At 43.3% G+C, this 24,541-nt stretch overlaps 1 protein-coding gene across 1 annotated transcript in view; it reads left to right on the forward strand.

Annotated features, from left to right (window-relative positions):
* Positions 1-2,172: 2,172 nt before the first annotated feature.
* The window catches only part of grid1a (glutamate receptor, ionotropic, delta 1a), a gene marked incomplete at its 5' end in the record, with an annotated part of 363,364 nt that continues 340,995 nt past the window's right edge, over positions 2,173-24,541 (forward strand). Inside the window, 2 exons of the mRNA XM_080449344.1 lie at positions 2,173-2,251; positions 4,734-4,889. Coding sequence (XP_080305470.1) covers positions 2,173-2,251; positions 4,734-4,889 — 235 coding nt within the window. The remainder of the gene's footprint in view (positions 2,252-4,733; positions 4,890-24,541) is intronic.

Below are 24,541 nucleotides of genomic sequence, written 5' to 3' on the forward strand. Positions count from 1 at the left end.
ACGGTAAAAGCAAATATATGTGATTGGCCCTTTCTCTTCATGCAGTCATGGATTATAACAGTTCCTTCATGCGAAGAAATCACACTGTTGCACACTTCCATGTCCGTTGTCGCCTGTCCATGTCGTCAAATACAGTTTATGTTGAAATTGTCAGTCGTTGTAGACTATAGCCCGGTGGTTCTCAACCTGTGGGTCGGGATCCCCAGGGGGGTCTCCACATGATTTTGCGGGGGTCCCCAGGTGACAGTAAAGTGACAATGTAAGGAATTTTAAGACTTTTTTTAATATCTCAAAAAAGAAAAAAAGAAAGACTATACTATAAAAACTGGTCAAACATTGGCCAAATTGTCAAATGATATAAGAAAGAGGCAAACATTGTGAAAATAGCCAATCTACAAGCTAACAACGCCTTGCTGTTAGCTTGTAGATCTGCTATTTTCACAATATTGATCTGTGGAACAAAGTCAAACTAAATGTAATGCCTGCAATTCCAAGTGCTTGTCCTGTGTGTAGCCTGTGATACAGCTGTGTTCGGATCAGGTGTCTCGCCTTGGACTTCTTGGTATAGTTCTGAGACGCTGTCCACTGTTGCCATGGTGCTGAAAGTTTGCGCCCCTGACAGACTTAACCAAACAATTAAGAGATATCTCCGCTTACTGGCAGTCACGAGAAATATCCTTTAATTGTAAGATTATGCCTATCCTGTGTGTCTTCCTCTTTCCCCGGAAAAGTAACCTATGTCTCTATAGGTTAGTTAGACGTTGGCAGGCGTAGGCTACAACTGGATTCAGCAGCATTGGGAGCAGTCTATCATATTGCGCTAATTCAGCACAACGTACCGACAAGCGACAACAATTGCCCGACAATTAGAAACACATGAATGGTTTACATCACTGTTTCTCAACGTCCGGTCCGAGGCCCACCAGGGGTCCAAATGGACCCTTACGGGGTCTGTGAGAGAGCACACATGGAACCAAAATAATGGACCCCAATCTACTCTGTAAAACCCTCAGTGCTTCACGGGTCCATTTGGTTCCATTTGTAGCCTACTCTCTCGGAGTTACAGACCCATATAAGGGTCCATTTAGACCCCCAGGTGGTCCTCGGAACCAACGTTGAGAAACAGTTTACAACATCAATTCATTTGTACAGCTTTCTGCAAAGGGATCAATCAATCAATTAAGCGAGTCAAAAATACGGACATCATCCATGCATGGATCAATATTAGGCTACATGCTTTTGCCTTATTCCACTCAAATCTCTCGTTTCAGTTCCATGATCCAATGCTATGTTCAATCGGGCGTTCAGGCTTACTGTCCGTCATCCATCATCACCCCTCACCAACCAACAGGTCAGGGAAGGAAAGCCGTTCCTCCGGCTCGTCGGTCGGTTGCACTTCGCTGCCGTTGCAGTGGAGAAAATGTGACTCGACCTCTCACACATGTTGCGCAAAAATGCAAAACTTCTCAAAAAGTAGCCGACTTCTTTCGATTTTTTTTCAAACCAGGCAGGTGTAGGGAGGGTTGCATGCCTGTCTGTGTAGCTGTCGATGGTCAGTCAGTGGTCTGTCCTTTCTGGATACAGGCAAGGCTATCAAGGGTTTTTTGCCTTGTCTTGTTGCTGTAACCTCCAAGCACATTTTAGTTTATCAGCTCTCCTCGCGTCTTTCTCCAGCCAGAACACATTCCATTTCTCCACGGCTTGCCGGGACAGCAGCCGGAGTCAAGTCTCTGCAGTCACGTGGTGGAGACGGGACTGAAGCAGTGTGTATGTGGACGTCTCTCTCTCTTTCTCTCTCGCTCTCCCTCTCTCCCTCTCTCTCTCTCTCTGTAGTTAGGGGGTGTCCCTCCTCCCCGTTTCTGCTGCTCGCCGTGGCTTTAGACTCTGAGCGCAGGAAAGAGGAGACGTTCACTGGTCTTTCTGAACCGAACCCCGGGTCCCTTAACGTTTTTCTGCCTCTATTTCGATTCCGCCTTACTGTCCAATACGATCCTCTTTTTTTTTTGCTTCTCAAATCACAGTTGGTACTTTTTACGTAGGCTATCTTGCGGTTTTCCAAGGCTTTCTGAAAGACAGTGATTTTAGATTCGCCGGGGTTTGATCATTTGCTCCATTTGGATTGTAGGACAGCCGAGCGAGAGCTTGGATGAGCTGTTTCGCCGAAATCCTGAGATGGAGTTGCTGTTGATCTGCGTTTCCCTGTGGATACTGCAATGCCATTCTGCCAGAGCGGACTCCATCATACATATTGGTAAGGGTCCTACATTATCTGCGTCTTTTAGCACAAGACAAGTGCAAAGGCAAAGCATGCGGGGATGTGCGCTATAAGGCGCATTCTGCGGCGCTCAGTGGATTTTGGGAGGGCGGGTTAAATTGCCTATTCCGTTTGCACCCTATTTTGTATATTTTTAACTCGTAAATGAATTATAAAGTTCGTGCCCAGTAAACATATTTTTGATATTTTTGTTTATTCAGTGAAGACACTTTGAACAGTGGCAATTTTAGCCACCGATGCCCTCCCTGTAACCAATTTTGCACTAACGTATAACTAATTATGTTGAAACAACGACGAAATGAATGTCCAACAGAGACATTGCTGAGGCTCTGCTAAAGCAACCTTCCTCATTTCCTTACCCCGCAAGCCTCAACTTTCACCAGAACGTGACCGCAATGTCAATAACCGCATAGAGGGAATGTCAATGGGGTTTCGTTGGAGATGCAAACGCATATAAGTGCTCTTTTGTGTCCAAACTTCTGACCAGCAGCACTGACATTTTCAGAGGTGTATATTGATTCGTTTAGACCCGTCATTATTACAACAGGACCTTTGAAATCAGGGTATTTTCATTACAATTGAAAATAGGGGAAGCAGTTTAGCCCCTTTCCCATTGAAATAGGACTAGACTATGGCCATTTAAATATTGCATGGGTTATGAAATTGATGACCGATCCACCGACACGCATGCACGCGCACATACTGTAGGACGCATTCACACACACACACACACACACACACACAGAGACACAGACACAGACACAGACACAGACACACACACACACACACACACACACACACACACACACACACACAGAGATGTGTGTGTGTGTGTGTGTGTGTGTGTGTGTGTGTGTGAGTGAGAGAGAGATGCAGACAGACAGACAGACAGACAGACAGACAGACAGTCATAAAGAAAAAGAGAGGCCAGTTTATAATCATCACCAACACACACACACACACACACACACACACACACACACACACACACTGAATAATTGCATACAAGTCACTATAGCGGCAGGAGTTGTCTTTTTCGCCGTTGACGCACACGACACGAGCTATATAATTCGTGGCGTTTCATTCAGTCACACATCAGCAGATGTCAATGCGATTCTTATCAAATGTGTCACGGCCTTTCCAACCACATTGTTGCTGTGCTCACAGTTTACCGCAACAGCCTGGCACGCAGCAGCAGCAGGGGCTCAATCACCAGCTAATACAGCAGCGGGACTTCATCCAGATAATACTGGCTGATGCTTCCTATAATGAGAGCGACCTCCATTATGGTTCAGCAAACTTTTTTCAATAAAGGGCTTTCCGCCCGGCCCCGAAGGAAAATCTTTTGTCATCTCGAGGGAGACTGCAGTGTGTGTGTGTGTGTGTGTGTGTGTGTGTGTGTGTGTGTGTGTGTGTGTGTGTGTGTGTGTGTGTGTGTGTGTGTGTGTGTGTGTGTGTGTGTGTGAGAAAGAGAAAGAGAGGCTAGTTTATAATCACCAAACAGGGCCTTCAGTGTGAATACTTTGACGATCTCACAGTATTTTTGTTTAAACATTAGGCCAGGGGTCTTCAACGTTTTTCAGGCCAAGGACCCCTTAGCTGAGAGAGAGATGAAGGAGGGACCCCCACTACATTTTCAAACCTCTTTGCAGAAAATTTACGAAAATAGCTCACAACGCCTTGCAGCACAGTGAGCTTGTAGATCTGCTATTTTTGGCTAATGTTCCCCTCAGTGATTAAGTGATTAATGTGAAAAACTAAACAAACAAAAAAGTTCCTGTCACACAAAGATTTGGCGGCTTCCCTGTAGTAACTGCGAGGTCCCCATAGGGGTCCCGGACCCCTATGGAGACCCCTGCATTAGGATATTTTAAAGTAGTCTACTTAACACTCCATGTGCCAAATGTGTAGCTTAAAAATGAGTCCCGATAAGCCCCACAATAGCTGCTGTTGGCTTGTCGCTGACCATGGTGCTGAAACTTCAGAAAAGGGCACCGCTTACCGCGTGAATGCACACATGTTGCACAACTTTAGTCGTGAAACTAAGCGGAGAATAATAGAAAGAATTGCTGCCTAATTAAGGCAGTCTTTCCTTCACTTTGACGTTGGCTATTATAGGCCTAATAGTAATATCATAGGATATCCCAGCTGGTAGGCCAAGGTTAACCAAACAGCTTCAACAGGGGGTCCGTGAGCCCTAGGTGGTCCTGAGAGTTACTACAGGGGGTCCGCCAAATCTTTGTGTGATAGGGAACATTATAGCGAGGCGTTGTGAGCTTGTAGATTTTGGAGAGTTGGTGTAGAGGGAAAGAGAGCATTGCTTGAAAAAGAGCACTGCTTTACCTCACTCTCAGCTAAGGGGTCCTTGGGCCTAAAAACGTTGAAGACGTTTATTCAACACGCTTCCCTTGTTGTTTCTTTGCCAGTATTAAAGTTTGAATCTGTGTGTGTTCGACAGGTGCCATATTCGAGGACAACGGCGCCAGGGATGACGAAATATTCCAGCTCGCCATATCAGACCTGAGTCTGAACGATGACATTCTGCAGAGCGAGAAAATCACCCACTCGGTAAAACTGATCGAGCCTAATAACCCCTTCCAGGCTGTGCAGGAAGGTAAGTGCTGTTCGATGGGATCATTTTTGCAATCGATTGGCCTTTTGTTTCATTACTCGGCGCCGCCGGGCGCACAATAGGGACATTATTTTTACTCAGTCGCTAAAGGGCGTCGTGGCTACGATCCGGCAAAGGGCCTTAATTACTGTATGTTCATTGGGCGAAAGACTTCAATTGTATCAGGGGTCTTCAACAGGGAGTCCGGGACCCCTAGGGGGTCCTCAGAGTTACTACAGGGGGTCCGCCAAATCTGTGTGTGGTGGGGAACATGAGCCGAAAATAGCAGTTCTACAAGCTCACAACAATGCCTCGTGCTGCGAGCTTGTAGATCGGCTTTTTTCGGAGAGTCAGCGTAGAGGGAAAAAGAGCAGACCAATACAGAGCCAACGGTCAAGTTGACTAAATAGGGTTTAAAGGTTAACTATTTGAAAAATACACATTAGCATGAATCCAACTATCTATGAAATCTATAAAAAAGTTTAATCTGCAACACCATTTTATGTAGTGGGGGTCCCTGCTTCATCTGTCTCCCAGCTAAGGGGTCCTTGGACTGAAAAACGTTGAAGACACCTGAATTATATTGTATACCTTGATGAGCTTTGGTCATTTCCCGTTGTGTGTTTTGTCAACGTGACGTTAGGAACGTACAACGAGCGCTAATTATCATCATTCTTTCTCTTGAGAGATAAGGGACTACTGTGTGTGTGCGTGCGTGCGCGCGCGCGCGTGTGCGCCACCTGTAGACAGACAGCATGCAAGCCTATACTTGGTGGAGACACAAGGTGTCTTCTGTGGTTGAAAAGCTAGGTGGAAGCATTGAGTTAGCACACAGCGTGACTGATAATGATCTCTCTTATGTCAGGAAATGATTTTAGAATGAAGCAAAGTTTCTCCAGAAGTGCCTGCACACCAAATCTCACAATCTCAAACCTCTATTTTTCTTTTAATGAAATTTCTTCAAATAGTAACAGGAACAAATGAGATTTTGTCTTTGGTTCACTGAGTAACCAACAGCCACTCAGCTCTCTGAAAATGTATTGTCTGCCATATTTCACTTTTCTTTGCTCTCAAATATCAAAGCCCTGCAAAGCATAAAAAAGGAGATTCAAGATGAGATATAAATATAGGCTGGGAAAAGTTTTTTTTTTTACATTTTAAAGGTGTTAGTATGCACTGGTGCAACACCAACGCATGTACAATTACGTTTGTTGAAATTAACTTGGATGTTCAAAGTATGTTCCTGTCCTTTATGCTCAGCACCAGAGCGAGACTGCTTTTCATAGAACATGCTCATCAGAGAAGCGAGTTCTAAAATGCTTTTTGATACTCTAGTTTGGCCCATTTCATTCAGTTATCGTCATTTTCACAGTCCCCAATACATATTTTATTTCACATCACACCCGTAACCTTCAGGGTTGTTGAGGGTTGTATGGTGCAGAGCATAGCACTGTTCAGGAATTAAATTATCTCTTTTACTGTACGTGTCAAAGAACTTTAAATATCTTGGCTACTTTAGGGTTTGTATCTATGTATGCATGTAGGCATGCATGCATGCAGAACCACCTCCAGCCGTAATGAATGCAGCATGGAAATTGCCTTCTTTATTCATCCCCGGGGCGGAATTCAGGTGTGATAGGAGCGACAGCAGTAAGAGTGAAACACAGGAGAGTTACAGGTACGAGTGTGTGCTTTGTCTGTAAAACATGTAACATAGGTTACTGTGTCATTAGTCCACCTGGGTCTTATTTTGATATTTGATACTGTATTATGCTAATGAGAACAAAACGGGAGAGTTTTTTTAATAAAAAGCAAGATTTATATTTTTTTCTTTATTTTTTCCCCCTAAAATGTTGAGTAGCCAATAATTATTTACCCCCTTTTCACACCAATTCCTCCCCACACACATTTCTGTGTTGACACTGCTGTTGTATCCTTCTGACTCACCTGCCAGTGAGGAGCCCCCACCGGGAGGATGTAGGGCCTTCGTCCTACTGCTCCCGCCCAACACTCCCTGCTGACAGGCTCCGTAGGAGTACATGCAATGACCAATATAACACCCTCCCCGCCCGAATTCCCTCCCCCGAAACACGGGCCAATTGTATCCGCATGTACGGCCGACAAAGCCGAATGCACCACGGTGGATTTGAACCCCCCCCCACCCCAAAAGAAACTATATTTTGACAAAATTGTTATTTCTTTACTATGAGAAAATCTTGCGGTTGTGGCCTACACATTTAAATGGAAATGGCTTTATTTCTGACCTTCGTTGCAGTATTGGTGAGCTTTGAATTATTTTATCTTGGAAAAGCATATGCTGGCTACAATATTGGCCGGAACTACTGATGACCTCTAGTCTTCATAATGGGGCAAAGAGAACAACAAAAAGTGAAAACTTAAGCACTTTTTTCTGGTCTGACTCAAACAGCTGTTGTGCAAAGTCAAAGCAACAAGGTATTTCAACTACAATTTACTTTGTAGTTCTTCACATTATTAGCTGTTGACAGGTGGTTAGCTTTCCTGTTCCATTTTGGTTCTCTATTTTATAATGCCCTGCAGGCTTGCAAAGCAGACTTGACACACATCATCTGTATTCATTTTCTTATGTTTCTACTTTAACTTAAGAAATTCATAGCAGAGGAGATATGTAGCAGATATTGAAAATGAATAAATGCTGGACAATAAAAAAAAGAGGTGCAATAGTTTTGTAATAGTTGAATGAGGTCAAAGGCAAGCTTGCTTAAGCACTTTCAACTTGGCTAATTTGGGTATGCCATTATAGGCAAAATTCCAAACATTTCACAAATACTGTATAGTATGGTTTCACCCCTCAACTGCATACATAATAACTTGCATTTCTGTCTTGACTTTCCTCAATATATAGGTCAAACAATTCCTGTCAAATGCAGCTATTTTGCACACCCACACAGTTATAGCTAACCATAACTGTGCGACTGCACATCGGTTGTGGAGCACCAGTGATTGACCTGGTGCCCTGTGATTATTTCCACCTTCTAATTTGATCACACTAGGACAAGAACATAGTATATATATATCATTGGTGTCAGGCACCTCTTATCTCTATATTCTAACTTTTGGTGGTTTTTCGTAAATTAACGCCCTACTTGATCATACTACAGCGTCACACAGAAGCATCAAAAGTAGCAGATCCACAAGCTCTGAATTTGAATCCTGAAAAGTAACAGTTTTGGACAAAAAAAAACTTTTAGTCTCAGGTATTTATATACAACTCGGGCATATTTGCATACTTGCATTGAACTTATGGCAAGCTGACCCAGCTAATATGGCGGCAATGTTGACATACGGCCCTAGTGGCCACAGCGGCATCTGCGTATTTATGTCTATGCACTGGAGCGCCAGGCACTTGGGGTGACATTTGGAATTGGCGTACAGTATGCTGTGATCTATGAAGGCCGTCCTGAAAAGACAATAGACCACAAAAGCAACATAAATCAATTATAATGAGTAGGGGAGCCCATCTAGCTAATTTAGTATAGTAATTTTTGGCTTTGGAATAATAGTTTATTTATACCTTCCCTAACGAGTAAACATACCTGTGCAAAAGGCCTCCACCATAAGACTCATATTAAGGGCAAGACCACTTTGGTAGAGGTTTGGGTTGTGTAGTTACCTTGCCATGATGTAACTCCAAAGGTGGGCAAGAAATAAAAAATAATTGCTCCATTGATTAGAAATTGATAATTCAAAATATGCTCCTCATTGACTTACATTGTATGGTAAAACAGCTCTCAATGTCACTCTTTTAACACATAAACGTACGCAAACAAAGTTGATTCAGACAATATAGAACATCACCAAACCCAGTACTGTTTTTTTTTTAAATAAAAATGTCAACTTCCTGTTGATTTTGCCATTTTTTATAAGTAGAAAACCTGGACTGGATCCGCGGATCCGGATCCAGATCTTCAAATAGTAAAATCAACAGGTAGTAAAATCAACAGGAAGTTGACATTTTTATTAAAAAAAAAACAGTACTGGGTTTGGTGATGCTCTATATTGCCTGAATCAGCTATGTTTGGGTTCATTTATGTGCTAAAAGAGTGACTTTGAGAGCTGTTTTACCGTACAATGTAAGTCAATGAGGAGCATTTTTTTAATTATCAATTTCTAATCAATGGAGCAATTATTTTTGATTTCTTGCCCACCTTTGGGGTTACATCATGGCAAGGTAACTACACAACCCAAACCTCTACCAAAGTGGTCTTACCCTTTAACACATTGACCGCCAGAGGTTAATCTCATAATGTACTCACCAGTGCCAACGTTTTATTGTTGTTTTTTGTTTTTTTCACGTCGCCACAGATCTTGTTAAAATCCTTAAGATTGAGCTGTGCACTGTTTGTAAACATCGCGGAGATCTCACTGCTTCTACCAGTGAAGACCACGTGTCAAACGGAGCCGCCATGTTTGAGTTCTGACCGTTTAAGTTAACATGGGAAATGCGAGGATGAAAAACTACATGTTTACAGGGGCTTTTACAGGGGTTATTGTGTACGACTTAGAATGGAGGCAGACGGGAAACAAAAAACGTGATCGCACTTCCGGTCGAGATCGGGTGGTGTTACACTGAAAATGGTCCCCCTAGAAAATTAAAAAAAAAAAAAAATTAAAAAAAAAGGAAAAAGCACCACAGCCCGTAGGCTACGGGATTGGCGCTTAACCGTTGGATTTAACGGCCCGTAGAACTACGGGCCCGGCGGTAAATGTGTTAAGTTAATTTACAGTTTGCTGTGTTTTGACTCTATCAGTCTCTTGCAGGAATTCTTGGACAATCTATTGGAACAAATCCATGACATACAGTTCTAACAATAACCATCTTCAGGGTAATTGGCATGGATTGGTGGCGGGGACTTGCTGATTCCTCATTCCTTGACGCAACTTGTTCCATAACGCTGTCCCCCCATTGAACTTGTTAGCCTTAATTGGGTCTTCTTTAATTTGCTTATAATCACCGCTAGCGGCTAGGTCCCCTCCTAATCTAACATTCTCTGGAGCGGATGATTAAGGGCCATATACACTCTGGGGTGGTAGGGACCTAATACGAGGTCGATAACACCCGGATCGATGGGCGTCTCCGGACTCTTGGTGCGTGAGGCACAGGGGAGGCTGGAGAGCGTTGAGTGACAATGGGGATGAGTTGACCTTTCGCTTTGCTCTTTAGTTCACTGCCACCCCACTGTGACTGGCAGTCAGGGCCCTGCCAATGCCTGGCGAGGAGAGGGAAAGAAGGGAGGAGCAGATGGTAAGAGTGAGAAGAATGGGGACGATACAATAGAGGAGGGGTACTGCTGGTCGACAAAGGAAGGGGGAGCGTGGGGGTGAACAACATGTCAGGGGTAGCACAACCTGGGTAACCCATTCGGTAAAATGTCTCTGGGGGCACCACCTCCTTTTTTGTGTAGAAACAGGAATTCGGTTTGGCTCCTCCCCTTTCTTAGTCCACTTCTTCCCGGGTGCTTCTGTGTTTATTATTCCTATTAACAACAACCCTACATGTTTAGGGCAGTGGTGCTGACACATTCTGCTGTTGGCAGAATGTGTCTTGAGAGATTAGGGGTAGCATGACTGGAGCCTGACCGATACTCGATTTTTGGGTCTGATCCAGATATTGGAGAATCCTAGCCCACTAACAATTTTTGACTGATATTTCCTGATAGCTGAGTGGTTAAGGCATGTACCACATACAGTAGGCTCTGATGTCTGACACAGAGTCTCAGGTTCGATTCGCAAACCCAGTGGACCTTTGCTGCATGTCTCGCACGACTCTCTCTGTCTCTCTTCACAGAAAAAGCCCCAAAAATATAAAAAAAAGAAGATGGGGAAAAAAAAAAAGGTTGAATAAATATGAGTGTATACAACAAGAGGTGTTTATACAGGAGGTATAAGGTGATGAGTAGAGGTTGTCTCATGAGAGGAGAAGTTGCTGTGTCATGACTGTCCTTACTTGGCTCCGGGTGTCCTCGAACTGGAAATGCACATTAAAATGGATGTCAAACAAGCAGCCATTCACAACACGACACAGTGCAATGTTGTCCTCTCATCCTTTGATCGCTCCATGGTTGCTGCTCAAGGTTGTCTAGATGCTCTTCCTGTTCACACAAGTGGACAGGCAGAACGCTGTCCTGTTTATTAAGTTCCTTTTTAGACCCTGGCACTTGTAATGTGCTATGTTGTTTCCAATCCTAAATGATGTTGGTGGTAGTAGATGGGTGAGCCAAAGAAAAGGTAGAATGAATGACTCTATTAACTGGTGGTGAATGTAATTCTAATTTAGCCTAACAACGTGACACAACGCATTGCGTTAGATTGAGAGTCAGCTATTTTTTGACAAGCAACACTATCATGTGACGGTTAGCATGCGTTAGGCTTTAGCCAGCTGGCCAGGGTGTTTTCTAGCCCCCTGTAGTCAAAACGTGCGGTAATTTGTTGAGTGCATTTGTGCCCCTTCCCACATCACACCCACCAGTTGACCCTCCATTTTCATCGCAACTCATGCCAAGGTAAGGTCAAGGAGAATTTAATTGTCAGCACATTGTGCTCTAAGCCCAGAGACCGAGAAAACCTCACCATGTCATTCTTTCTCATTTTTCTTTTCCCACTTTTTCTTTTTCACCTTTCTCAATCTGCATGGTAAACACTGCAATTATTGCTCCTCTTAAAGTGTTGGCCTGGGTGATGCAATATCCTCCACCTGATTCCATGCTTATGACAACTCATTACTCGACGCGCTCTAAACGTGATGGAATGCTGGCCTTTGACTATTATTGTCCCGCTGGTTTTAATAATGCCGCGTAAATCATGGTAATGGATTTGTTTGTGTTTTCATGTCTATTTACCGGCGCTACACAGAAGGCGGATGATCAGGCCATTTTGCCAGGCCCTGTTAATTACCCAATGGCTATTTTTAATCCGTCATAAGCTCCTCGATGGGCTGTATAGCGGGCCTCGCTGGCACCTTAATCAGCTAAGTGAGGTTGCGGCAGACGTATACCTTTCACATTTTAATCCCTTTCGTTAGCATGAACCCCATTGCTCAGCATCCTCCCCGGAGTCAGCTTCAGTGGAAAGGTTTCTGCAGGTTTATGGTGCAGTGTGAGGTTTGAAACATATACTGTACGGTATGTGGTCCAATCTAGTGAATGCTCCACATTGTTTATATAGTATTTTACATTTCACAGGATATTGGCAGATATTTAATGGCACAGTGTCGGGTCTCTGCTGTAAATGTAAAGTGTCTTGAGACAACTTGTTGTGCACTGTAATAAAATGCAATTGAATGATTATGAATGAACCACTTTCAACCTGGCATCCGTATTTTGGTCATGTCATTACAGGCGAAAGATTTCAAAAACTTCCCTAAAGATCAAAAATGGCTCATCTACAAACTCACAAGGTGTCGCAATGTGACACGTGAGCTTGTCAGCTTGTTACACTATCGTACAACACGTTTGAAATGGGGCTTAAAGTGGTTGATAATCACATTCTAAAATGTGACCATTAAAGAAATGTGGTGCTTTCTCAAATGAAAGAGGCCATAACGCGCGACAGTAACACTTACTCCCCCAGGCCGTCCAGAAACGCTGTCTGAGCCTGACAGACAACTAGTTCCAGCCTCACCAGTGAAGTGAGTGAATGTTAACATGGGCATTTCTGTATACTCAAAATATTTCTCCTGACTTAGAACAACCTGACAAGCTTGGTACTTACAGTATGCCTTCCAGCTACATGGGAGGTTACTCGATAACAGCAACCAAACAAGATATACTGTATCTGCATTAGTGCTGAGGCTGTGTAGATTTGGCATGACTGGGGGACAGTTTATGTGGCTGGCAATGCTGCAGTGCAATGGAGCATGCATGATTCTGAATACTACAGTTTGTGAATGTGTAGATATCTACTCAATTTATGCTGTGTGCACACAGTGTCCTGTCCTGTGCGTGTGTGTGTGTGTGTGAGAGGAAGATAATACAGAATACATCTCAGTGATTTACCCCCCTGGTGACTGCTTACATTAAATACACTCAGGAGCCATAATAATTTCTTACCTTACATATTTGGTTCCTCCTGGCAGAGCTCTTATAGTTTTTCATGCAGGTTGGGCACCGTTCACATTTGAAACCGATACAGGTACTGGTACATGTACCTGGATTCCTGTATTTTAGTTCGGAGAAATAGGTCCAAACTTTTTCAATTTAAATAAATATGTATATTTTAGTTGTAACAAGCCTTATATGTCAGCTACGCCCAAAATAGAGATGTCAGGTTGAACTGAGTTCCGTACCCGAGTGACATTGTCAAAGACAGTGTCACCATCCTGCAGATGTCTGAAAGACAGTAGAAGTATGGGTTCTCTGTGACTGGCTGCATACGTCATTGGTCCTCAAAGTGGGGTCCGGGGACCCGCAGGGGTCCTTGGGGGGGTACCAGGGGTCCCCAGCGAAATTAGTTAACTCATTTAGTGCCACTGGACGTAAAATACGTCCTATGTAATAAGCCCTGTGCCACAGGACGTTGACATTTTTTTTTTTTTTTTTTTTTGAAAAAAATGTTCAGAACACAAGATATGATGATTTGAAAATGTTCTGCTCCATTCACTTCTTGTTTAACTTCTTACTGAAAAAGGCTGTATCTCGGCTCCTAAGCACTTTTTTTTTACAATGAATTTTGGCTGTGGCACTGAATGGCACTTTTTTACAATGAATTTTGGCCAGTGGCACTGAATATAGCGTCATAATCAATTTTACTTTGGCTATTCAAAAATAGCAGATATACAAGCTCATAGCGCGGCACCGAGTGCCACGCTATGAGCTTGTAGATCTGCTATTTTGGAAAAATCCCTGGCACAAAATATTTTTGAGATAGGGGTCCGCAGCCAAATACATATCATTTTTGGGGTCCTTGACATGAAAAAGTTTGAAAAGGTTTTTCATGCTCATCAGGACCTATCACTGGGGTGGAAGCGGGTGGAAGGGGTCAGACAGAGTAGAATGGAATACACAACAAACACAGATGCTTTATTACCGCATTAACCCTGGTGTCCCTATTTTGGGCATGTCATTATAGGTGGCGTTTCCTCAAAAGTGCATGTTCTATGCATTGTGACGCAATGAGTTGTGAGCTTGTAGATCGGCTTTTTGCACTATTCACCGTACAATAGGGGTGTGCCGATACACTAATTTCACCAAACGATACGATACGATATCTGGCTCACAACTTCGATACGATTTCGATACGATACGATACGCACTTTTTTATGATGAAAATATATGGGGGAGAAAAAATGCAAACAAATAATTCTGTTTTTGCATTATTCAGACGCAAACTTGTAGCTTTTCAGCTACAATAGCCGTTTTGAATCCAAATAGGGCAATAGTGTGACACCTGACCCGAAAAAAAAAACATGTTGTCACCCTTTTCACCTCGGGGCTGTTTGCATGCCTGATTATTATTATTGTAACAAAAAAAAAAGGAAAAAAAAGGGTTTTTATTCTTTTCAAAACGATATTTTTCCCCCCCAAAACGATACATATCGTCACGAAAACGTATCGCGATATATCGCGGGACGATATATCGGCACACCCCTACCGTACAATGAAATATAGGGTTTATCTTACACAAGTTTATCTTACTATCTCAAAACCAATCTTTCATTGGAAAAGCCTTTTTTAATTAACCTGCTGGTCCAACCTAACTTCAACCCCAACTCTAACCACAAACTAACCCTGAGCTCAAATCCCTTACCATAAAATAAACCATAACCTTAATCCCTAATCATAACCTGACTTTTTTCATAATTATAAACCTAACTCTTTAAAATATATTTGTATAGTCCCTGACACTACTAACTCTTTACAGTTGCTGATGTGTGAGGGTATAAACAAGCATGAGTCTCCAGCCGCATCTTTTCACTGGGAGGGTGTAATGTGTGCGGAGGAACAAACTATCCTACCTAGTCCTTTTCCTAGTCCTTCTCCCCAACCAGTAGGAGTCACTAGTGCAGTGACAGAGATTACCCTCTCCGCCTGGCTTCTCACCCTCAAACACGGCCAGTTGTTCTCGTTGGAGCGCCCAGACAAGCTGGAGGCACCGCTGGAGGCACCGCCTGAATTTGAACCCATGGTGGTTGGGAATAACCTTTGTAAAAAAAAAAAAATTAATCATAAAAATTACCCTTTTCCAGAACAATATCCCCACGAGGTCAATTGTCAATGGGTAGTAAAATGAAGGTAATAAAACATGGTCACGCACGCACATACGCACGCACGCACGCACGCACGCACGCACGCACGCACGCACGCACGCACGCACGCACGCAGACACAGGCACAGGCACAGGCACAGGCACAGGCACAGGCACAGGCACAGGCACACGCACACGCACACGCACACGCACACACACACACACACACACACACACACATACACACACACACACACCAGTTCTACTGGTGTTTATTGTCATTCCCAATTCATTATTTTGTCCTTCTGTTATTTTTAGATAATTAAATGCCTTAGCAATACTGTCCACCTAATATTCATGGCAATAAGGAACTGAATTGAAAAAAAGGAAGTGGAGTAGAACAGAGAGAGAACAGGGACACCCAAAGAGACACGCAGGCAAAGATTTATTGCTTGGGTCAGTGATCCAAAAAGCTATTTTGCTCTTCATCTCTTCTCTCACAAAGAAGAATGTTTCAATGAAGCCTCGTGAGCTGGGCTTTGTCCCCTGTTCCTGAACCTCCGGGCACTGCCTGCGGTCCGTCCGTTTACTTGCTTTGGAACACCTCTGTGTCACCTAAGCCTCGTGCTGGCACCAGATGTCTCTTTTTGGCACTTTTGAGATTTATTTCCCTTAAAAACAAGCATATATCACAACGAAGAACAAACTAACAAACTTTTAAACACTTTGAATGTGATTTTTGAAGTATGGTTGTCTCGGATGTTGATTAACTTCAAGACCAGCGACGACACACTTAAATGCCAAACATAATCTGCATTCAAAACACAGTCAAATCCTGTTAATTTAGCTCTGAGAGCTCATTCGTACACTCTCTGCATTACAAATGGATACACTGAGGATTTTTACTGTGAAGGGTTAGTCATGGCATCGTTGTGTCATGCAAATGTCACCACTACCTGAAATTCGTTTTGATTTGGATAAACACAGCCTTTTTTGTTACTTTAAATACAAGTTTTACGATGTGGCTTCTAGGGGCCCAGCCATCTAGTGAGTGAGTCTGTCTGTCCGTGAGTGCGTGTTTCTGCGGCTACAACCTGCATTTCTTTCCACATATGTTTTATATATTTTTTGAAATATTTATCTTTAATTATATACCGTAATGGAAGTCAAGGGTGGTCAGATCGGGCTGAAACCTTGCCCAAACATGGAGTCATATATCATAGATACATCACAGATGTCTGACATCACAGACTGGCCACATGAAGCCAAAGATCCATAGGTAAGCCATGCCGTTATTAGACCTTGTCTTGTTCAAGAAATAGTCGGATGGCTTATTGTGTATTGGGCCGACTAATAGGTACTTAATGGCAGGTTAGGGGAAGTCTGTGCCCTCAGGGATATGTGCAGAAAAACGCAGATCCAGTAATTGGATCAGTTATGTTAAATGGGGCAAAGGGCATAAAGATGGCAACCGTCTAGACGGATATTTCTCAGCACTCCCGCTATTCATTAAACTCATGGGATAGGAGTCACAAGACTCTGTGAAAGGAACATTGGTGGATGGGGACATCACGCTAGGTGCACGGGGAATATACACACCGTAGTCTGTGACTATTCTGATGTGAAAGACAGTGGGCTCCCGCATATTGATTTTCCAATATGGCAGCGGCGGTGTGGTGTATGGCTAATGGCTAAATGAGCACAGGGATTTACGGTCATCAGACTACGACAGGCGTGACTGGAACAGCCACCTTTTATGCATACACATGAATACAAAACATGTCTTTCTCTGGCGGGTCACGCAGCCCCATGTCTTATTCATGTCCCCGGCCCTCGTTGGTGTGACATATTTACAATGAGCCGGTGGAGCACACCGTGACAGATGTTAGGGCTTTACCTCGACCCCAAACAGCCCACAACCACTGGGGATTCAGCATCAATACCACTCTACCTGTGAGAGAGAGAGAGAGAGAGAGAGAGAGAGAGAGAGAGAGAGAGAGAGAGAGAGAGAGAGAGAGAGAGAGAGAGAGAGAGAGAGAGAGAGAGAGAGAGAGAGAGAGAGAGAGAGAGAGAGAGAGAGAGAGAGAGAGAGAGAGAGAGCCCAAAGGAGACGTCCTGTCTGATCGGATTGATGCTGATGAGGCCCTCGGCCTCCGCTGCAATCCATCGTGATCCCACACGTCTGCGCTGTCATCTCTCTTTGTACACACTGTTATGCTTCAACGTTATTGAACCACCCAGTGTCCCTGAGAAATGACAGGCAGAAGGAGGGGGGTCGAGTTGCAGGGGTGGGTGGAGGACTTATGGCGTTGTGTGTGTGTGAGGCTGTGTGCATGTGTGGTTGTATGCCCAAGTAGAAGTATATGCATATCATACTTGTGATTGTAATCATATTATTGGGTGCAAGTGTCTATATTGTCTGCTTGGCTGTCGGTATGTGTATGCATTGTTTTTCCTCTATGTTATTTCCTGGCTTTCCTGCATTTCAATTTGGAAGGTGAAGTTCTGGTCTTCAAGATACCACATTATATTGAGAACACCTGTGACAAAAGTTTTGTAAACTGTAATGGCTTTAAAGTTATACAGTGCAGGTCCACAAATAAAGATTTTTAGTAGCCTCTGCTGGTCATTACCGTCACTGCAGGTCGTTCGTTTATATCCTCTGTTACCCAGAATTACATTAGTTTTCACCGGAAGACGGAAGCGTTTCAAAAAGCGTTCTTTTAATTGTTTTATACGATCTGTGGATCGTTTCTCTTAGCCAGTGGAGCTTAAGTTACCGTAAGCTGTGTTTTCTTTTTCTGTTTTTCGATCTTCAAATCATACAATCTCTTAAAATCAGCGTGAGTTTCCTTTTTGTTATTAGCGCGGTAGTTCCTGGCCAAACAGGAAACCGGTGCGGTAGTTCCTGGCCAAACATGAAACCGGTGCATTTCCGCTTCCGTTTTCCGGCCAGATGACGTCATTTTCGCGGGAAAGACACCTATCACCGTTCAATAGAAAATATATGTATAAAAGGCTTTCGGGGGTGAAATTCATGGAGTGGGTGTTGTGAAACTTTTGCCACTCACAAAAGATATACAATTTAATTTTAGTTTTGTTGAAAAAGTTACCTAGTATTACTTTAAAGTTCAACTGAAATTATGTCTAAGCTTGTGTTCGTAAAACTTTTTGCAGGGCCCAGCGGCCGGCAGTCCATATCCCTTACTGACTCATCATTGTTGAAACACAGTTGTGTGACTGAGTTATCTGTCTAATAAAGAAGTAGCCAATCGAAGCACAATTGTCCCTCCAGGCTATGGGATAAAAAAAGCTTGCAAGAACAATGGCGGTCTGTCAGTAAATGATCTCTATTTCACCTACACCTATTGTTCTGCCCTTACAATACGTATAGTATAGAGTCTGTATGGCTTGGCAGACAGCTTACAAAGTGGTCCCAAAAAAGCTCCTTAGACACTGGCATCGTTTGGGGTTCTTTACTGAGGGTCACTTAAATTGTAAAACTGAAAATACAGAAACATAGAAAACACAAACATTTGTGTCATAATCCAAAAACATATTCTTATTCATCACAAGTTTGCAAAATGAGCACATGTTGTAGTAGAGCTGTACTAGTTACATTCAAAGATTGATATACACAAACATGTTAGGACAGATCTTTAGCAAACATAAAACATAAGCTTTAAGAGCATATATAACAGACACAAACTTACAGACTTATCTTGTCCAAGGCCTGATAGAAAGGATTCACTCAACATGCAGAGTGCTCTTGACAGTGTGCTGGTTTGCACTGAACTGATTTAGAAACTGACTAATCCCCTAATTAACTCACCTGGTGAGCCTGACCAGGTGTAGAGGATTACTAATTTGGCACAAGGTACATACCACACACAATATACATACAAGGCCTCAAGGTGGCAGTATATCACACATAAGGTAGACAGCACACTCCCCCCTATGGTATAATTGTGGTTATGCCATTAATCCTTTCGTACTCTGTTGTCCTTGCGTGGTATTGTCTCAGAAACCATTCCAAGTGGCCATTCATTCCTCTCCGTCAGGGAGTCTTTGAGCAGGACTACATCTCCCACTTGAAGATTGGGTTTGTGGCTCTGCCACTTCTTTCTGCGCTTCCAAAGGGCATTTGCAAGACGTGGCACTTTCTTCCACTGTTTTGAATATAGGTCTGTAGTGCTAAAGTCTCCTGAAGGTGCAGGTACATTTCCCGTCTTTTGATTCAGGATCATCGCAGGTGTCAGCACTGCTGGCATATCTGGATCTGTTGAGACATGTACTAATGGCCAGCGGTTCATTACAGGCTTTACTTCCGTCATTAAGGTGACCGAGACTTTGCGGGTCAAATGGCCCCCAACTCTGAGCAAAGAGTCCTTATCAAGGATAGGGTTGAGTTTCCTTAGTGGACTGGACTTCATGATCTCTTTGCCTTCCTTTAAACACTTTATCTCTTCTTTGAAACACTCCTGCTGTACACACTTGAGGACAGTGTTTTGTGCTTGCAGGGCAAGGTCGGTGTCATCTTTGTTTGCTGACTTGGAGAAAGCTCTGGCTCTGGCCAATCTGTGTGAACTCAGATGTGTTGCAGAGATTTTGGTTGTGAACATCTTCACATCTTGTCTGATTTCTGGAGTTTGTTTGAACACCTCACTCCCGAGGTTGCTAATTTCATTGAATGCGTCAGGGTCCTTGTAGTTCTCTTTAATGAGAAGGTGTCTGGGACAAGGATCAAGATAAGATGGACAGCTACTGAGTATGTTTGTTTTGTGGACATTGACAGTAGCAGACCTGTGAGCTCCTTGTAAACAAACTTCTCCTACAACAACCCAACCTAAGTCAAGACGTTGTGCGAATGGCAAGTTGTGAGGTCCATTGTACTGCTCTCTCGCCTTGTGGACTTCAAGGACATCTCTTCCAAGCAATAACAGGATGTTAGCGTCAGGATCTACAGGTGGAATCTGGTTTGCGAGAGGTTTGAGGTAAGTATAGTGACTTGTGATTTCTGGGGACGGGATTTCTGACCTGTCACCAGGTATACTGTCACATTCAATCAGGGTTGGCAGTTGAACGTGAGTATTGCCATCAAGCGATTCCACTGTGTAATTGTGTGCCCTTCTACCTGCTGTCTCAATGCTGCCTGAACAGGTCTTTAGGGTGTATGGAAGAGACTCGACTCCAATGTTGAAGATGTCGAAGAACTCCTTCCTTGCCAAAGATCTGTTACTTTGGTCATCCAATACTATGTATACTTTGATGGCCTTTTCTCTGTGCCCAGCCGGGTACACTTTTGCCAAACATATCTTCGAGCATGATCTCGCTGTAATTACTGCACCACACACCTCTGTACGTTTAGTTGTGACGACTGACTCTCCATCCTCTGTATTATCACTTTGCTCCCCGCCTTCATCTTCCTGTGGCGATACGTTTGTCACCTGTACTGGGGCCGGTCCCGGATGTAATGCAGACATGTGTCTTTCACTGTTGCATTCACGACAGTATATCGGCCGATCACAGTCCTTTGCGCGATGTTGTGTCGATGAGCAACATCTGAAGCATATGTTTCTGTCTTTAAGATACGCCTTGCGTTCATCCAACGGTTTGTTTCTAAAGGTTCGACAATTTCTGAGAGGATGTGGCATGTGATGAAGAGGGCACTCTTTACCTGGATCGTCGGTTGCAATCTTTGGTTGACTCTCTTGAGACTCTGATTGAAGAGCAGGATTCGTCTCCGACTCTGATTTCACTTCTGTCTTCCGTACCGCCACGGCGGGTCTGTAACCTTGGTTTGCAGGTTTCTCTGTTTTGCAGCTGCTGGCACTGCCTGAAGCTAAAGTAGCAAAACTGGGGTCATTTCGTACTTTCGCTTGTTCATAGACAAATCTGACAAACTCGGAGAAAGGTGGGTAGGTAACTAGGTAATCTCTCTTATATCTAGAGCCATGCATTATCCACCTTTCCTGCAAGTTATACGGTAGTTTTTCAGCTATCGGGCTGACCCCTCTTGAGTTGTCTAGATAGGCGAGGCCTTGAAGGTAGCCACCATCTTTTGCTGCTTCAATTTCAAGAAGTAAGTCTCCCAGTTCCCTTAATCTCAAATTGTCTCTATTTGCAATTTTTGGAAAGTTTTCCAATTTGTCAATGAGTGCACTTTCTACAATCTCAGGTGCTCCATAGGATTCGTCAAGCCTCTGCCACAGGAGGAGGAGTCCGGTTTCGGCATTGTGGACATGCAATGACCTCATTCTTTTGGCATGCACCGATGATTGTGGGCCTAGCCACTTGGTCATTAGATCAAGCTGTTCTCTGGCTGTTAAGTTTAGGTCTTTGGTAGCACTTAGGTATGACTCTTTCCAAGACCAGAAATTCTCTGGTTGGTCATCGAAAAGCAGAAGGCCAGAGCTTACCATCTCACGGCGCAGCAAGTATTTCGCTAGGTCAGATGCGTCTGATTTTGCCGGGTTATGATCTGGTGTACTGTTAGACTGTTTCTGTTGTGGCGTACTGTAAGAATGTGGCTGTTGTGGCTTAAAGGAGTAACCTTGTTGGTTGTATGCAACGTGTGCATCATGGTCCGTACTTTGAAAGCTGACACCTCTCCTGGGTTCTGCTCTCGTGGCTGGATGAAAGGAGGGTACACTGCGGGTTTGTGGTTGAAGAGGACGTAACTCCATTGATGCATTGCTAAAGGAATGATAACTCAATTCACCATCATCACAATTACCTTCCATATTGTAATGTGTAGTGGAGTGTGGCACCTGAGTTGAGGTAGGTTCTGTCTGCTTAGGGTTGGTTTGTGAAGGGTTAACTCCTTGTGACTGTTGCTGCACATGGACAGTGTGTGGAGGGTTACCTTCTAGTGACAGTTGCTGCACATATTCTTTAGTGCGTTCAACAGGGTCAAGCGGCGGTGTGTTAGTGTTTAGTTCATGGAATGAACCTTCTCTTTCATCCTCTACAGCTCCTTCCAAGAATTCAGCTTCTGCCAATGCTGCTGTAGCTTCCTTTTCTGCCCCGAGAACATGCAAATCTGCCTGCAATACAGCTTGTTGCTTGAGTAGGTCGGCTTCTCTTTTAGCAAAAGTAAGCTTGGCTTGGGCAGCATGAACCTTGGCGCGTGCCTTTGTAGCAGCTGCACTTATATTAGATGTGTTGGATCCACTGGAGTGAGTAGAAACCTTAGATCGTGTTTCAAATGTCTCTTCTCCTGGCTTTGCATTATCTTGTGACTCCATGTTGGTGCTGGTTACTTTACAGGATTTGGTGTCTGTGCTGCAGTGTTGAACTTCTCCAATCCTCTTGAAATGACCACATTGAAGGAAGTCTTTTTACTGTTCTGCCCTTACAATACGTATAGTATAGAGTCTGTATGGCTTGGCAGACAGCTTACAAAGTGGTCCCAAAAAAGCTCCTTAGACACTGGCATCGTTTGGGGTTCTTTACTGAGGGTCACTTAAATTGTAAAACTGAAAATACAGAAACATAGAAAACACAAACATTTGTGTCATAATCCAAAAACATATTCTTATTCATCACAAGTTTGCAAAATGAGCACATGTTGTAGTAGAGCTGTACTAGTTACATTCAAAGATTGATATACACAAACATGTTAGGACAGATCTTTAGCAAACATAAAACATAAGCTTTAAGAGCATATATAACAGACACAAACTTACAGACTTATCTTGTCCAAGGCCTGATAGAAAGGATTCACTCAACATGCAGAGTGCTCTTGACAGTGTGCTGGTTTGCACTGAACTGATTTAGAAACTGACTAATCCCCTAATTAACTCACCTGGTGAGCCTGACCAGGTGTAGAGGATTACTAATTTGGCACAAGGTACATACCACACACAATATACATACAAGGCCTCAAGGTGGCAGTATATCACACATAAGGTAGACAGCACACCTATACATGATTACATTTTAAAGGTTTCATGACATTCAGTTTTACAACACATTAAAAGTCTTTATCATGGACCTTCAAACGTGTATTAAAATGTTTTAACTGAAAAATCCACTTTAGTGATCCATCGTAGGTTTTTTTCTCTCTGTTTTCTAAAGCCTTTTCAACTTCAATGAAAAAATAAGTCTTTGCCTGCGGGTGTCGCTGTTGAGGGATTTTGCCTGTCAATCATCGCCTCTGCTCCGCCCCCCCCCCTCCCAGCACTTTAGCCTAATTATTCAGAAAACCCCATGCAGACCACAGAAAATCCACTGAATGTTCAAAGTTCAGGTTTTGGGGGTGTAATTGAGGTCATAAAACAAAACAAAAAAGTGAAATATATATATATATTTTAAAAGAATGTCATGAAACCTTTAAGCAACAAATAAGCCAAGCAGTTGCTCAGTCTTGTTTCATTTCACAATGGCTAGTTTGCATTTCCATAGAGGAAACGGTTGCTATGTGGTTGCTACCCTGTCACATTCAACAATCTGATTGTCACTGCCCACACGACACTGGCCGAGTGTTGTGCCTTTTCCTGTATCATCATTTAGAATTTCTAGCATTTCATACCAAAGCATATCTCGACTAGCATGTATACTGTATTTGGTGCCAGCTTTACAAGGCTTGAGTCGTGTTTAAAATATAACAGTGAACTGTCAATACTAGTTCTTCTAGTTCTTCTACGAGGAAAATCTAGCACCAATAGTAAAGTTTTTTTTTTTATGTCTACACTTTCAGTGTTCATAGTTATCGGCAGTGGCTTCAAATGTATAAATAAACACTGTGTCGTCAGTACTTGAATGCAGCAAATGAAGACATGGACAAAGCCTACAAAGTGAACAGCTTCAAAACAGTCATCTGTCTTTCTGGAAAATGTTTTCAGTGCCTAGTGGTGTGCTAGTTGTTTCTGTATCAGCTACAATTTCAAAGTAAACATTTGGTTTATTTCTCTATGTGCAATGTTTGGTGCAGATCGGAGCAACTTTGCACCTGTGGCTCCTGCTGTGACTATAATATAGTCACAGCAGGAGCCACAGGTGCAAAGTTGCTAACACTAACACTGTTCAGGGGATGGCCAGGAGATAATATCTCCTGGCCATCCCCTGAACAGTGTTAGTGTCAAGTTTGGTACGGATTGGAGAAACGGTGCGCTTCGTATGTCCCGATGTTACGTTTGTGACGTCCACGATCCACAGTCCATGGTCGACTGACCCACCCTCCATAATTTTTTTAAAATATAGGATATGTTGGATAAATTCAACAGGATAAGGTTAACAATATCACCCTGCAGCTCTGGACAGATTATGGTGGTTCAGCCATCACCACGCTAGTGGTGCATTTCAGCACTACGTTGTGGTAGAAAAAGCAATGTGTCCCATATTAGAACCAAGCACTTCTAGAACTAATGATGAATCCAGTCTGAGAACTGCCAGCAATCGCTTCTGAAAAACAGAACAAGCATGTAGCACTG

The sequence above is a fragment of the Gymnoscopelus braueri genome, assembly GCF_963280865.1.
Source record: "Gymnoscopelus braueri genome assembly, chromosome: 14".
NCBI lineage: Eukaryota > Metazoa > Chordata > Actinopteri > Myctophiformes > Myctophidae > Gymnoscopelus > Gymnoscopelus braueri.